At 43.8% G+C, this 15375-nt stretch overlaps 1 protein-coding gene across 1 annotated transcript in view; it reads left to right on the top strand.

Moving 5' to 3' along the window:
• Window positions 1-15118, top strand: part of LOC126525199 (uncharacterized) — a 47596-nt gene extending 32478 nt beyond the window's left edge. The window contains exons 2-5 of the mRNA XM_055067575.2: window positions 3116-3274; window positions 6577-6680; window positions 9216-9284; window positions 14866-15118. Of these exons, the coding sequence (XP_054923550.2) occupies window positions 3116-3274; window positions 6577-6680; window positions 9216-9284; window positions 14866-14973 (440 nt within the window). The 3' untranslated portion in view covers window positions 14974-15118. The remainder of the gene's footprint in view (window positions 1-3115; window positions 3275-6576; window positions 6681-9215; window positions 9285-14865) is intronic.
• Window positions 15119-15375: the final 257 nt, after the last annotated feature.

Genomic DNA, 15375 nt, shown 5'->3' with positions numbered 1-15375 from the left:
ATCAGTGCTTACGAAGATTACGAAGATAAATGTGGAGTCGGTGTGGCTATTGTTGTAATGGAAGGCATCATATGTCAAACTGTGGACGAGTTCTGTATTATCAACCCAGATGTCAAAGTACTTACACTGCGCAGCCGCAGCAATTTGTCTGGCGTCATCTACCACCCACGCTCCAGTGATTTTAATCGGTTTGTGAGTTTCACTGGCAAACGTTTCAGTCATGTCGTAGAAGGAAATTTTATGCTATTCCTGGGAGGTGACTAACGTGCACATGCTTAGGCACACGCACAACAGGAAAGAATTTCAGTACCTCATAGTTCCAAAGAGGTTGAGCAATGTAATTGCAGTGCCAACATGAGTTACTCACAAAACTGCAACTCTGTCCAACCTTTTTATTACAAACGCTTATTTTGATGACGTAATAGCAGACGTTAATTACACAGATATCGGCGACCATTTAGGTATCTGTGTTAATCAGCAGCACCTGCCGTTTAATAAAAACGAGCACACCAATTCGTTATATAAAAGGTATAACAACACATTATCTAGAAAATTTTCGCAGCTCCATTAGTCTGCATCAATGGAACAGCGTTCTCAATTCACACAAAATTGAAATTGGGTACACTGCTTTCATCACTACTTTTAAAAAGATATACCACGAACATTTTCCATTCAAAAAGTTTTAGAAATCTTCGAAAGCCCGTAAATCTTTGGTTAGTTATGAATTAATAAATATGTTTAAGCATAAAAATGCTCTGTACGCTCATATTGGTACACATAAGGACCCAGCTAGCCTTGAAGAATGTAGTTCATACCGAAATCAACTTGCAATTAAACTGAGAGCAGCTAAGTACTTCTACCACGAAAACTTTTTTTAGAACCTGCAACTACGCGATCAGATGTGACATGGAGAAATTTAAGCTCGCCGGTAATGTCCACTTAAATCGTTGATTCTTCCTGGTAACTTTCCTTGTCAAGGAAAACAACTATATGCCGTAACACAAGCTAATGCTTTTAATGACTTCTTCGTTCAAGAAGTAAATGCTTGTACTAAGTCGTACAGTAGTAGGTATGATGCTTCATTTAGAGAAAACATTAGTTCGAAGTCATTCTTTCTCACTCCCACTAACTGTACTGAAGTTTCTTCTTCTATAAACTCAGTCAAGAATAGTAAATCGAGTGACACAGATGGCCTTCAAATAAGGCCTGTAAAGCATGTCCTTGACGTAATTTGTCCTGTTCCTACTCAAGTTTATAACCTGATTCTGTCGTCTAGCCCATTTCCGAAAGACGTACAAATAGCTCGAGCACAGCGGGTGTTTCAAAAAGGGTTGAAAAGGCATTGAAAAAAATAGTTCGTAATAAAGTAATATCATATCCTGACCAAAATATTTTCCATGGCAATTAGCAACATGTTTTGAGGAACCATCTTTCCACAGAGACAGCTAGCTCCTTTAACTCAAATAGAAACTATTCTGTAAGCGTTCAACAAAACAAAAATAAATTATTGGAACATATGTAGATTTCTCCAAAGCATTTGATCTTGTTAATCATGAAATTTTACTCGCTGAGCTACAGACTTCTTTAAATCCTACTTATCGTATCGAGCACAATATGTAGAGACAGAAAAGGAAAAGTCCATTATTCAGGTTATAAGAGCAGGATTGCCGCAAGGAAGCATCCTTTGGCCACACGAGTTAATAATCGATGTAAAGGATATGCCGGAAAGCTCCCAATAGGCCAAATTTATTTGTTATGCAGATGACACAGTAATGTTTATTACTGCTACATCGGAGGCTGAAATAAAGCTTCAAAGGAAGAAAGCGCTAAAAGATTTTAAAGAGTGGACCGATGCAAGCTCATTACATATAGATGCGAGCAAGGCAAAAGTTGGGTATATGCAAACAGGCAAAAACCTACGAAGTTCAATAAAAATTAATATAAATACAAATAATTTAGACATTGTTAATACGGTCCTTGACATTAAGTGTAACATTCTCTGAAGATCTAAGCTGCAATAATCATGTGGAACAAATCCGTAAAAAGGTGTCATGTACTGTGGGAACAATAGTACGTTTGAAATGTTTTCTTCCTATTAAAATTAAGACACTACTTTACAATGCTGTAGTGTTCTTTGTTTTACAATACTTCAACCTCCTTTGTGGCACCACTAGCAAGTCAAACCTCACGAAATTGCATTTGCTTCAGAAAAGAGCAGTGCGATGCATTGCCAATGTTCCTTGCTCATTTTTCACGAAAAATTTGTTGGTAAAGCTCGACGTTTTATCTGTGTTCATTCAATACAACTATCGTTTAATTTTGAGCTACAAATCACATTTGAGGTCTAATGAATCTATAGTGTTTCCTCTAGCAGGTCTGTACGTAAACCGTAGCTTCCGTGATACTAGGCATAAATAAGTATGGCATGTCCGTACAGCTGAACTCAAATACATTAAGCAATCATTAACATACACTATGCCCATTCTACTTAATAAACTCGCAAAGGAAGAGTTTGATCCTTTGCGTAACCTAAACCATACAACAAGGCTATTTTGTCAGTTTCACCAGATATAGAACTAGTGTTGTCTATGATGTTTGTTTTGCTTGCATTGTAGTCACGCATGCGTGCTTACGCAGAACCTGTATTTATATATATGTATGTCGATCTATGTGCATAAGCTTGCGTACATGGTATGTGTGTGTATATGTGCATAATGTTTATATATATGTATTTGTATGTTTATAATATAGATGTGCATGTATACGCGTATTTCTTTTGCTTGAAAGTGCACTTCGTCCCAAGCATTATTTTTTTTTTTTTGTAAGCGTCGCATTTTTATATTCTGCAGTGCTCTGCTGTCAAATGTATAAGGGGGCAGGACCCTCGTCAAGATGTGCCGCAGCATTTAGTCATGTCTCCTCTTTTTCAAGGTGAAAAAGAAAATGAAAACGATTTATTTATTTATTTATTTATTTATTTATTTATTTATTTATTTATTGAGGCGGGATGAGGGAGGTGACGGGTGAATTTGTGCTTGGTGTACGCCTACCCTCTTCCTCTCTCTCTCCCCTTGGCAAAGCCCCTATTACAACGTAAGTTCTGGACTACATGCAGATGACAAATTTCCGTGCGCAAAAATATGGTGTCCTGCAGTCAAACAAGTTTCGCAGAACAAGTACCTGTGTCGTGCAGCCTTCGATCCTGAATTATCAGCGACAACGACAGCGGCTACGACTGAAGGAACAGAAGAACAAGAAGAACCAACCACAGTCCGTAAGCATGGTTTCGAACGAATCTTCAGAGTCATTAGTGGCGTATAGTTGGCAAAAGAAGTAGGCGTAAGAATGATCAAAGCATTGTTGTTGAGAGGTGCTCTTAAAGGCCCTGACGTTCTTTCCGCGTGCTCTGAACTCAAACTGACATTCGCGCATCGCGTTGCGCCACATCGCAAACCGACGCAACAGAAAAGTTTGAGGTATATTTGCCGAGGTAATGTAATAAATACGTGAAACATATTTGCAGTAGGTAGCAAAATGCTCATGAAAGGAAAATATTGTCAGTTGAGTGGTTTCATAAACGTCCAAACTGTAATGAACAGCAGCGTAAAAACGCACGCTTCCCAGAGTGTGAGATTTACGGCTGGTAAGTGGCCATACATTTAAACACGCTTCCTCTATAGATATGAGAATGTCATGAGTAGCCGAATTTGCTGAAGAAATCTGCACGACTTTCATTTCGTGGTGAAGAAACTTTTGCGAATTCTTGTGGTCTTGCATTGAGTCTATGCACAGATGTATCTATCCTGGAATCCCAAATTAACGTTACCAGAGCGAAAGCTTGGCAGTTGTACAAAAGTAGCAGTTGCTCCCTAAAGACGAAGCATCAATTGCAACCGAAAATTAGTGGACAGCTATACGAATTAAGGGTAGTAGTTTTATCGTCCGTAAAGACATGCAAACGTAGGCACACTAATTAAATTAAAGAGAATGGCGTCACGCGCGCACAAGCAAACACGAACAGATCTAACTCGATAAGCGCACAAACTCTCTGTCAAAACGCTGGCGTGAGGAAACGCGGCGGCAGCAGACAGCGACGTGACATTCGTGCTGCCTATCGCATCAACGAAAAGTGGTCGCCGAGAACACACAGCACGCACAAAGCAGCGAGTCGTCGACGCACCTAGAGTCTGCCCCGAACATAGCTCACTCTCAAGATACGACTGCGCGACCGCACGCATGCGCAATCCGCCTCTTTCTTGGCGCGACGGCGCATGCGCCCTGCTCTAGCGGATTAGCCGCGAAACGTTTTGGAAGGGAAGCGCGCGTTGCCGCACGCCGGAAAGTCCCCCGAATAAAAAAAGCGCTGGGACGCGCGCTGATGCAAACACTCCTGCCGTGTACCGCGTTGAAACTCCACTGGTATATAGCTCGACGTCGGTGGGGTGCCGAAAACGTGCGTAGCGTACGACCGCAACTCCAGATTAAAAGAGAAAGCGGCCAGGGCATCGTCCGAGTTGTCGGGACTGCACCATGAGACAGTTAGTTGCCGCCTTTCATGAATGGCTCGCTAATTTAACGAAAAACCCATTCGTTACACTTGGGCGGCACTTAAGTACATCATGTTGCTGACGAAGTCTTTTTGCAGCGTCGGTCCTCAATTGCTGCTGGTGGCAGCGCGTTCCTGACTGCACGTACTCGTAAGGCGCGGCAACGCTGGGCCGATAGCAGACCGACAAGACGCTCACTCCAATGATTGACTAATTATTAAGCGTCACTGAAACCTTTTTATCATACCAAGTCAACAAAGACGGAACTGACGAGCGCGAGTTGTACTGCGACGGGCTTTCTTGTCGAAGGCACCGGCAAAATCAGCGTGCCGACGATCGTTCGACCGAACCCCGCGCGATCGGCCATCGAACCGACAACACAATAGCGACCGCCTCATCGCCTATATATATAATTATTCGTGCTCAAAATGAGTCAAGCATGCCTACCAAGTTGAAATGTACAAGCTTTAATCCTCTCAAGCGGCGCTCACGAAGTTTGAGCCAATGTTGATCCTGTTCAGCGAAGGTTAACCTGGCGCCGTCGAGTTCGTGCACTCGCTACCGGCGGACCTGAACTGAAACGTGAGCAGTTAGGTCAAACGAAACTGCTTTTATAGTTCAATTCTGGTCTTAGTGATTTGAAATCAGCTACCCTTCACTTTGCCCGGCGCGTACACAAAAAGCGGTAAGCGGTGACACAGCGCTGTGCCAAAATCTGTACGTCACCGTACCTGTAGGCTGTCGGCTGCATTTGCTACGTATATGGGTAGGCCTGTACGTTTTGCTTTGCCGACACATTTGTCAATTTTAGAGAAGCACTGTTTGCCTCTGCGTCAACCGCCAAACAAGAGATGGCGTATTTGTTATGCAGCAGCATAAACAACCGCCTCGCTCATTTACATATATATACCAACGCTGTGTGAGCGATGCAATCCGCGTGTTTTCGTGAGAGAACAACATGGCATAAAAATGAGCACTTATGCGAGCGCAGTTTTCTCTAATAATGCTCTATGGCACGCTTAAGCTGTAAGTATAATAGACTCAAAGAAAAGCGAGAATGACTTAACATCCCGTAATATATGTATCTGGATCACAGTTTCCGTTGTTCAAGTGGTTCGGCCGCTCATATTGACTCGTCTCAGGGTATAACAATATGGCGCATATGCGCAGATATGCATGTTTTGCTACATTTTCACTCTATTTTATATCAGCGACCGGCCTTTTCCACAATATTTGACGAAAGTAACAACCTGCGGCTGTAGATGTCGATGTAAATAAGTGCGCTGCTTTAAGAAATCCGACGGAGAAGGCTGCGCTCGAAGATTATTGAAAGTGCGAAACGTCTAAATAATGTGTAAAAATGATACAAAAAGTGATGTCCAAGTGCAGAAATCAGTGACAAATTCCAAGGCAGTCGTGCTGCCAAATGGAACTCAGCGTGCCTTTGTCGGCCACACCGTTTGCAGAACAGCGCCCACAGGCCTGATCACCCAGTAGTCATTGAGTGCTACATGGCTTTAGGAACGACATACTGTCCCGAAGAAGCCATTAATAATGGTTCACGATCCACGAAACGCACAACCGAAGCGCACTCAACGTGGGCGCAGGTACACAAAGCAACCGGCGAAAGCCACGGGACCTTTCCTAAACGTATTCAGCGGCGTGCGGCAGAGTGCATCACAGGAAAATTAAAGAGGCGGATTGCAGCCGGAGACCATCTGAGCTAACCAGGAGACTAATTGCAGTTATAGATAAAATAAATTGACAGCGTCCAACGCAGGTCAATAATATGAAAAATCACTTCTGGAGCAATTCGCAAGGTGGAGGCGGTTTTTCATCACAGGAATGTTTGTTATCCGCCATAGAGAGGAAAGAAGCTACCCAAAACGGTTTCATTATAAAAAATCGTATCGGCTTCTCCCAATAACGGTTTCGCCTTCCACATTACTGCCTTGCGACGCAAGAAGTGATTCGAGACGTCTGTACTTAACTGACGATTTTTGCCTCTTCTCATAAATGTTCTCTGCAGCTCCGTCCTCTGGAGACAAGCATGTACCAATAGACAAAAATCCTGTTCCGAATGAACAACCAACGACACACAAGGAAGAAAAAGTCGCAATTGGGAAGCCTTGGGTACGTGATGGTTTGTGAATTTCGTTGTCTGAAGAGCAGATAGTAAAGCCTAGGCAAGGGCTTCGGTGACTGCTCCGCGGGCACATGGCTCGATAGCATATGTGTCTGTGCACGAATATTGATTTTTGAGTCCGAATCGAATACGAGTTGAATAGCGCCAGAAGCGAATCGAATCGAATGAAATACTGAACGCTTTCAAAATATCTTCCTAATTAGGAACAGTCGTGGACATAATTAATGTAAAACGATCGTCTCATTTCAGTATTCTAAATGTAAGCAACATTTTTTTTTTTTCATTACACAGTACGTTAGGAAGAGTTACTTTTAAAAAAGCACAAATGGAGCATTAGAAGCAAACAATTAGCTTCTTCGCATGTATCGGGCTCCTTACAGAGTGCGAATCGTACTCTGTGACGATTAAATTTGATGACCGAATCGAATAGGGCGTCGTTTGCTTCGTTATTCTAAAGTTTCGAATATTCGCGAACCCCTCTCGGCAGTGAATCCGTGATTGTTGCAGTGAGATTTACATTTACACATTCATAACTTTTTATTCTTATTCCTGCTACCCTATCATGAATGGCTACTAGTATCTGCATTAGGAACGTTGCCATCTTTAATTATAGAGTTTTGATATTATTATTTGATAAGTCCCGATACTTCTGCGTTTCCCCGACAGTGAACTGATCTATTGTAAATGTGGAGGAATATGACGGCGGACACCACCATTTCTCTCGAAAGCAATTTCTTCCTTACAGTGGTCGCAACGTCACCTTCGTCCACTGCGGTATTCACTCCTGCGGCTTCGGAAATACATACACAGAAAGCATCGCAGTCAGAATCTGTGTGGTGACCTAAGCGCCACACGCATTGCCAAGGCCACTGTTGCCATCCTCTGCCTTTTTATGCAGTAGCCTGAATAGCACTCAATTTTCCACCAATGGATGGTACGCTCAAGCTGCTTCATTTGTTACGCGATAGCAATGCAGACGTTGTCGCCATGGAAAAAAAATGACAGAATGGAGCGTGACATAGTGTAGGGTCGATGGAGGCAAAGAGGACCATGCAGCGTGATGAACCGTTGTCCGAAAAGTGCACAGTCTAGCAGCCCGGGTAATTCGCAAAGAACTGCTCGTAGCCAAAATGATGCCTTTCTCGTAAATGCCAAGGCGTGCGGTGCTGAACGCTACTACTTACATAGACGAGGATTTAGATTCAGATTCAGATTTATTGCTTCCAAAAAAGAAGTGCTTACAACATCACAAATATACAGACGAGGCTCCCAAAGTCGCAAAACTGTAGTGGGACCCCCGGTTAATAATAACAACATCGATGCTCATATTTTTAGACAGCAAATTAGCGTTATTGTCAGATAACATCGATGGATCAAAATACATTATTATATATTTCATTTAAAGTCAAACAAACATGAAAAAGCACATTATAAAAGAAAGTCGGGGGAAAAGCAGGGATCAAACTCAAGAAATGACATGTGAGACAGAAGTCAAAGATACCAAGCCAGATCGTAGTGCAGTTATCGCAAGAAATGATGCTTAAAGTAATTTTTAAACATTTCAACAGAAGCACAGGGTTTCATAGTTGATGGTGATTCACTACAAAAAGAAATTGGGGCGAACATAGATCTTTCTTGCCGTAATTTGTATGAACCACGGGTAACAAGAAATTCTTGTTAGCCGCAAATCTGGTTATATTTTTGTTCTGCAAAAGTTCAACTGCAATAAACTGAAACGTAAGGTTATTATGAAGCAACCTGTGGAATAAAACGGGTATGTTAAATTGTAAGAAAATGCTCATAGGCAAGATATTGTACACGCGAAGTAACACCGAGGCATTGGGTTGCACGGAACTAGAAGTGATAATGCGTATAGACTGGTTTTGGATATGTTGAATCGATGGTAAGTGACAAGCGCATACCTTGCCCTATGAAAGAATGCGATAATTAATGTGACTGGTAATGAAAGCATAATACAATTCTAGCAGAGCCTCACGAGAAAAAGAAAGGCGAGCTTTGATTAATGCACGCTTACCAAATGCAGTCTTCTGCTTGAGATGTTGGAAGGGACAGCAAAATGTAATGTTAGGGTCAAGATGTGTGCCGAGAAAAGTAACATCGTTGCAGACGGAAATAGAATGAATTCCCGTTTGATAAATTAGGAAAAATATTACAGATGTGACAAACGCTTGGTGCATGACGAGTGAGCTTCGTGCATGATGCTGCCAAAAAGAAGTTTCCGCCGCATGTAGGTTCCCGACTTCGTCCGAATGGTTGTCTGCTGCTGTGCGCGCTGCAAGCGACTCAAAGAACACATTCAGACCTTTCAAATGCCGCCACAAGAAAACGTTCTTTTACTGACCCCAGTATAGAAACAAAAACCAGCGATGTTGTATTTTCTTTCATTACCTCAAAGAATTGTTTTTACGCTTACCCTTACACACTCAACGGTAGCATTTATGAATAACAGATCCAAATTAATAATTGGCCCTCTACTGCCCTCCTTTTCGAATAATTCACAGTTTAGCTACTACTCTGAAGACTGCAAGAACAGAGATGGAAGTAATGCACCTGACGGAAAACTGTGTTTGGTGAGTAAGCATGTATTCTAGCTTGCTATTTGGATTGGTTGTATTGCCGAGAAAAATGTATTTTTTTCATCGTTTTTTGTCGTTTTTCGTCAACATCTTGCCTTACCACGCAATGAAGTAAACTTAACGTGACTCTAATGCAAGGAGACCAACCTTTCCTTAAGCGCGCCTATATATTTAAGGTAGTGAATGCAGCCTCCAAACTCGAACGTGCTGAAAGATGTTGGTTCATGCTGCGGTTGGCAATCGAACGTGCGACCCCGTGCTTAACGCAAGAACGCCAGAGAAACACAGTCACCTTGGTGGATCGTACTGGCCGGCATTGTACGGTGGCGGTATTGTAGTCTCGGAGTTGGGCGGTTCTGTGAGGTTCGCTCTCTAGCATACGCCTCCGCTACGCGTCCAAACGGGGAGCTGGACTACGCTACCGGGCGTCACACGGAGTCTAAGCTTGCTCGCACCATCGTCCGAAGTTTTCTTGAAAAAAAGAAATTGAAAGGGCACTTTATACTTGCGAAAAACGCAAATTCTTACATTTCCGTTTTTCGAGAAAGAAGTGTTTATTTAACAATAAGGAAAAACTGGTATTGGTGTAGTTGTTCAAAAGGAGGTCCCACAGCACATGGCTGAAAGGCGACTTTCTTATTGAAACTAGTGGAGATGAATACAAGAGAATGTCAACACACAAGCGAATAATGCAATGGCGAATTGCGAGGACGAGAGGTTGGAGGAACCAAACAGGGTTTTATTCATATGGCGGTAATGGGGACAACTTATGCACAGGCACATGTACACTCGTACTGGCGGAAGTAGAGAAGCACATCACATTTCAGCAGCCTATCCCGCAGCCAGATTGTTCTCGGGACATGAGCAAAATCATTCTGAAAAACACCGCACGCAGAGGATGTCTCCCAAAGATATCGGCGCATTAAACCTTTGGAGATGATTGGTGACGGTAATGCGATTAGCATTCTTTCTCGCGACCGGTGTTTAAGTGGTGATTATTCGTATTACACGTGATAGATTCTTGTGAAGGTGGAATTAACGATAAAGAGAAGGTTCTATAAAATAGTAATCCGCGCTATCTATCGCTGTCGCCGCACAGCCTGTGCGTAGACTCCGGAATGCACGCAACGCCGGTACGTCAGAACGTTGAGAAACGCGTCATGCGGCGACCGGTCTCCCTCTCGCGTTTCTTTCTGCACACGCTGCGCCATCTAGTGGGGCAGCACGAAGTCGACGCGTGACCTCGGAGATGAGAAGCGGGGCAGTCTGGTGCCTTCGAACGCTGTTCCCTTCCTTGCTGCAAATCGTGCGGTACATTCTCCATGACCCAAGCTGGCGCAAGGTTCAGAGGTACCATCCGGCCACACTCCGCCTATGATGTTGCACCTTCGATCTCGTATATGACGCAATGACTAGGCATTCCAAGCGTCGGTCAACGCCGTTTTCACGGTCAGACATTGGCTCCTTGCACCAATTAGCTGAGCAGGATGCATCCCTCATGGTTGTGACTCCTTTCACAGAGAGGGGCAAGTTGCAGACAACTCGAACGGACTTTGACCTCGTACTCTGGCCTAATGTTGTCTAGGCGCAACAGTTTGAATGATGGTGACGTTAGCGCTCCCGTGACGCTTTCGTATGATCTTCGACTAATGCGCTAGACGAAGCAGAATGCGCTTAAGACCTCCTTTAACGACGTGAACACCCCGGGCACTGGCTCAAAGCGTCTAGCACGCGTTCTTGTGCATCGTCCCTTAGTCGTGTTTTTATTAAAAAAAACATATTTGGCTCAAGTCAGGCCCTTCGCGGTGGTCACTTTGTTGTTCAGACTATTTTAAGGACTCTTCAAAAAAAATTCTGATCCCATGTAACGATCGAATAGTACTGCGTGTGACCACTGCGGCAATAAGGAAACTATCGAACACATTCTTTGACAATGTTCCCGATACAGCGCACACAGGCAGTCACCCGCGACCACGCTGGCGCGGGTGGCTACCGGTCGCTTTCGAATGACACAGACCTGAAAAGCCAGACTATGCAGTCGTCACACCACAGGAAAGCCAATGCAGTCTTAAAATTTTTGCGTTCGAGCGGCCTGGTGAGGGAATCTAGTCCCCGTGGACATCCGCAAGCTTCACAATTTATTTTTCGTGCCTTTACGATTTGTCTTCATTATTATCACCGTCTTTAATTTTCCCTTACCCTTCCCCCGTGCACGATAGCACAGCAGTTAACCTCCTTCCCTTTCCCACAACATATTACTGGCGCCTACTCTAGTGTACTGGAAACAATTTGCACCACATTTTCTTCGAGCAACGCAATTGCTCTTTTTTCAAGACACGGTGCATGATAGTGGGACATCCAGTATAATTCACTCAATTAAGGAAACGAGGCCGTTTCGGATACACTCGAAATCAGAATCAACAGCAGCCATGCACGGCAGCGCTTATACTCAGACTTGCAATAAAAGAAAGAGAGAGAGAGAGGTTGCAGTTTATCCGGAAAGGCGAAGCAGTATTAGTGATAGCGAAGTATATGACATTTACACGAAGGAAGATTCCACCACCGAGAGAAGCCAGATTCTAGGTGGTTCAAGAGGACTCAGGCTGTGAAATTGAACTGTCGGCTACAATTAGGCCTTGTAAAGACGGATATAAGGCGGTCACACCAGTGAACAATTCTTCGAAGTGACAGGTAGTTTTTTTAAATGAAACCGTACCTAATATATATATATATATATATACACATCGGATTTTTTCACAGGAAACGCATGGTTTAAGCACGAGGCCATTAACGCGCGCCTGTTTCCTTCCCACTGCTCTCGCGGGCAACTTACTGTGGCAACAAATGGAAATACAAGAAGGCAACGCGCTCACGAGTAAGAACGTTGCTGAAAAACGTCCCACAGGCTCCGCTCCGTTAATTATGCAAGGGAAGAGAGTGAGAGAGAGAGAGACAAAGCGACAGAGAAAGCGAGAACTGGAGAGGTTTCCCCCTCACGCTCGAAGAATAGTTGCTACGCCACTGTATTCAGAGCTATTGCAGTGCACTTGATTTAAGCGATAGGTGTGATGTATACTGAATATGCAGTTATAGAAATAGGGTCGCCAAGATTTTTGCGTGAGCAAAACTCAAACTCGTTTTTTAGCATACAAGAATTGAAATTTCTGCAAATTTGTAAGAATTTATACTTGACTTCAAGCTGAATAAAGGAAACACAAGAAGGAAAACCAAAGAGGACGAGAGGTACTTGAAAGTTTATCCTCGGCAAAAAAAAAAAAGAAGAAAATAAAGGCGCCTATTTATCACTCGACACAGAGAATAAAAGCAAAATACATCAATTAGGCAAGCGCGTTCCAAACCCCCCAACATGTTTAAGATAGTTCTAAACGTTAGTGGCAGGATTCCGTAAAGGCTACTCAACAATAGTCCATATTCACACTATCAAGAGGGTGCCAGAAAAATGTGCGGAATGTAACCAACCCTTATATATAGCTTTCATTGATTACGAGAAAGCGTTTCATTCAGTCCAAACCTCAGCAGTCATGTAGGCATTACGGAATCAACGTGTAGACGAGCCGTATGTAATAATACTGAAAGATATATATATAGCGGCTCCACAGCCACCGTAGTCCTCCATAAAGAAAGCAACAAAATCCTAATAAAGAAAGGCGTCAGGCAGGGAGATTCGATCTCTCCAATGCTATCCACAGCGTGTTTACAGGAGACATTCAGAGGCCTGGATTGGGTAGCACTGGGCATAAGAGTTAATGAAGAATACTTTAGTGACTTGCGATTCGCTGATGATATTGCCTTGCTTAGTAACTCAGGGGAGCAACTGCAGTGCATGCTCACTGACCTGGAGAGGCAAAGCAGTAGGGTGGCTCTAAAAATTATTCTGCAGAAAACTAAAGTAATGCTTGACAGTCACGGAAGAGAACAGCAGTTTACAATAGATAGCGAGGCACTGGAAGTGGTAAGGGAATACATCTACTTAGGGTAGGTAGTGACCGCGGCTCCGGATCATGAGACTGAAATAATCAGAAGAATAAGAATGGGCTGGGGTGCGTTTGGCAGGCATTCTGAGATCATGAACAGCAGGTTGCCATTATCCGTCAAGAGAAAAGTTTATAACAGCTGTGTCTTACCAGTACTCACGTACGGGGGAGAAGCCTGGAGGCTTACGAAAATGGTTCTACTTAAATTGAGGACGACGCAACGAGCTATGGAAAGAAGAATGATGGGTGTAACGTTAACGGATAAGAAAAGAGCAGATTGGGTGAGGGAACAAACACGAGTTAATGACATCTTAGTTGAAATCAAGAAAAAGAAATGGGCATGGGCAGCACGTGTAATGAGGAGGGAAGATAACGGATGGTCAGTGAGGGTTATCGATTAGATTTCAAGGGAACCGAAGCTTAGCAGCGGGCCGCAGAAAGTAAGGTGCGCGGATGAGATTAGGAAGTTTGCAGGGACAACATAGCCACAATTAGAACATGACCGGGATAGTTGGAGAAGTTTGGGAGAGGCCTTTGCTCTGCAGTGGGCGTAACCAGGCTGATGATGACGATGATAAAACGTCAGTTGTGACACGGCAATGTTTGTAAAGGAACATGAAAACCGCTAAGCTCCGGAAGCGTAAAACATAAAGAAACGAGCTATGCATCAGGCCTTTATAATGTGGGCCAGATACTGTTGGATTTACAGCGAAAAGCTACATATTGAGAGAAGCTGTATCGCTTGTGCGAATGTTTATCGAGGGCTGAATGGCACACGTAGAACCATTTTAAAGCGTCCCTGTATGTGGCTAGCCGATTCGTTCGTCCGTCCGTCTGTCTGTCGTCTGTACCACCTGTACATCGAAATTTCATCTGGCGCAACCCATGTCCATGCACGAAAGGAAAGAGAGAAAGAAATGCGCGCGATTGGCGGCGCCAGTAGTGATGTCGTTACTCTCCGCCGCAGCCGAGCGCAAGCGCAGAACCTTTTCTGCGGCTCCGACATGGGTAGGTCACGTGTCATGCGTACTCCTGAGGAACAGCAACTTTTTATTAGCAATACCACGAGCAGAACCGGGAACGAGCTCGTCTATGCCGTGCGGATGCTGCAGCCCGGCACAAGAACAGGCTCGTGCAGCCGAGCGCAAGCAGCAACTGCGTACCGAGGAGCCGGCAGCCTACCAAGCCGTCGTTTAATGAACGGTCGGGACTGACGCAGCCATAAATACAGGGCCGCACGTTTGAACTTCGATGGTTAATCATCTGTGCGGACTGCTTGGGCGGTTATCTTATACTACATGCTATCGAATACTTGGTAAAAAAACGTGTTCGGCAACTTGGATTAAATAGCAAAACAAATTTATGAACTCATTTGACTGTAGGAAAGCTCTGCAACTTTCCTAGTTTTCCCTCGTTTAATGCGCTTTAGGTCAAGTTCGAATCAATTGTTGCTTTCTTGCTTTCGTTTGGTTCCTTGTCCAATAGTGTCTCCCGACTTTGTGTGCCCTATTTCTAAAACTTCCAATTGTTTCTGGTGTGCATCCTCCTGGCGTGCATAATTTTTTTCTTGTGTTTTGCAGATTACACCTGCCAGACATAAGCTTGGAACAGGCCATGGGTGTTATACGGGAAAGTGTAAAAATGGCCGATGTGTAAATGCAGCCTATTCTAGATGCGCAACTATGTAGGACTTGCACAGCTGTGAATAAATATTCTCTGCACATTAGCGTTGCCAAAATATCATGTGCTCAAATGTATGACTTTGCAACTACCGCCTGAAGCAGGTGGAAATAAAATGAACTCGCTGCAAGAAAATTGCACTGTTTCCTAGACTGAAAAATAAACAATTCCATCGAATACTGTTTCTGCTAAAAGTTTTTTGGCATTACCTCAGAGAGTGCCGTTCTATGGCTATTATGAGCGCGGCTACGGACGCTCGATGGCGGAAGCGGCATTCCTTCCAAGTTGAAATATGCAGACTACAAGGGTTCCCTCGGCCATCATGCTAGCTTCAAATAGTGTCTGCGGGTACCTTTTCAATATACATGGTAGCTCTTCAAAGCGCGCATGGGTCGTTCATACAGAAACAG

This window comes from Dermacentor andersoni, chromosome 3 (genome assembly GCF_023375885.2).
Source record: "Dermacentor andersoni chromosome 3, qqDerAnde1_hic_scaffold, whole genome shotgun sequence".
Lineage (NCBI taxonomy): Eukaryota > Metazoa > Arthropoda > Arachnida > Ixodida > Ixodidae > Dermacentor > Dermacentor andersoni.
This window is presented reverse-complemented; position numbering and strand designations above follow the sequence as displayed.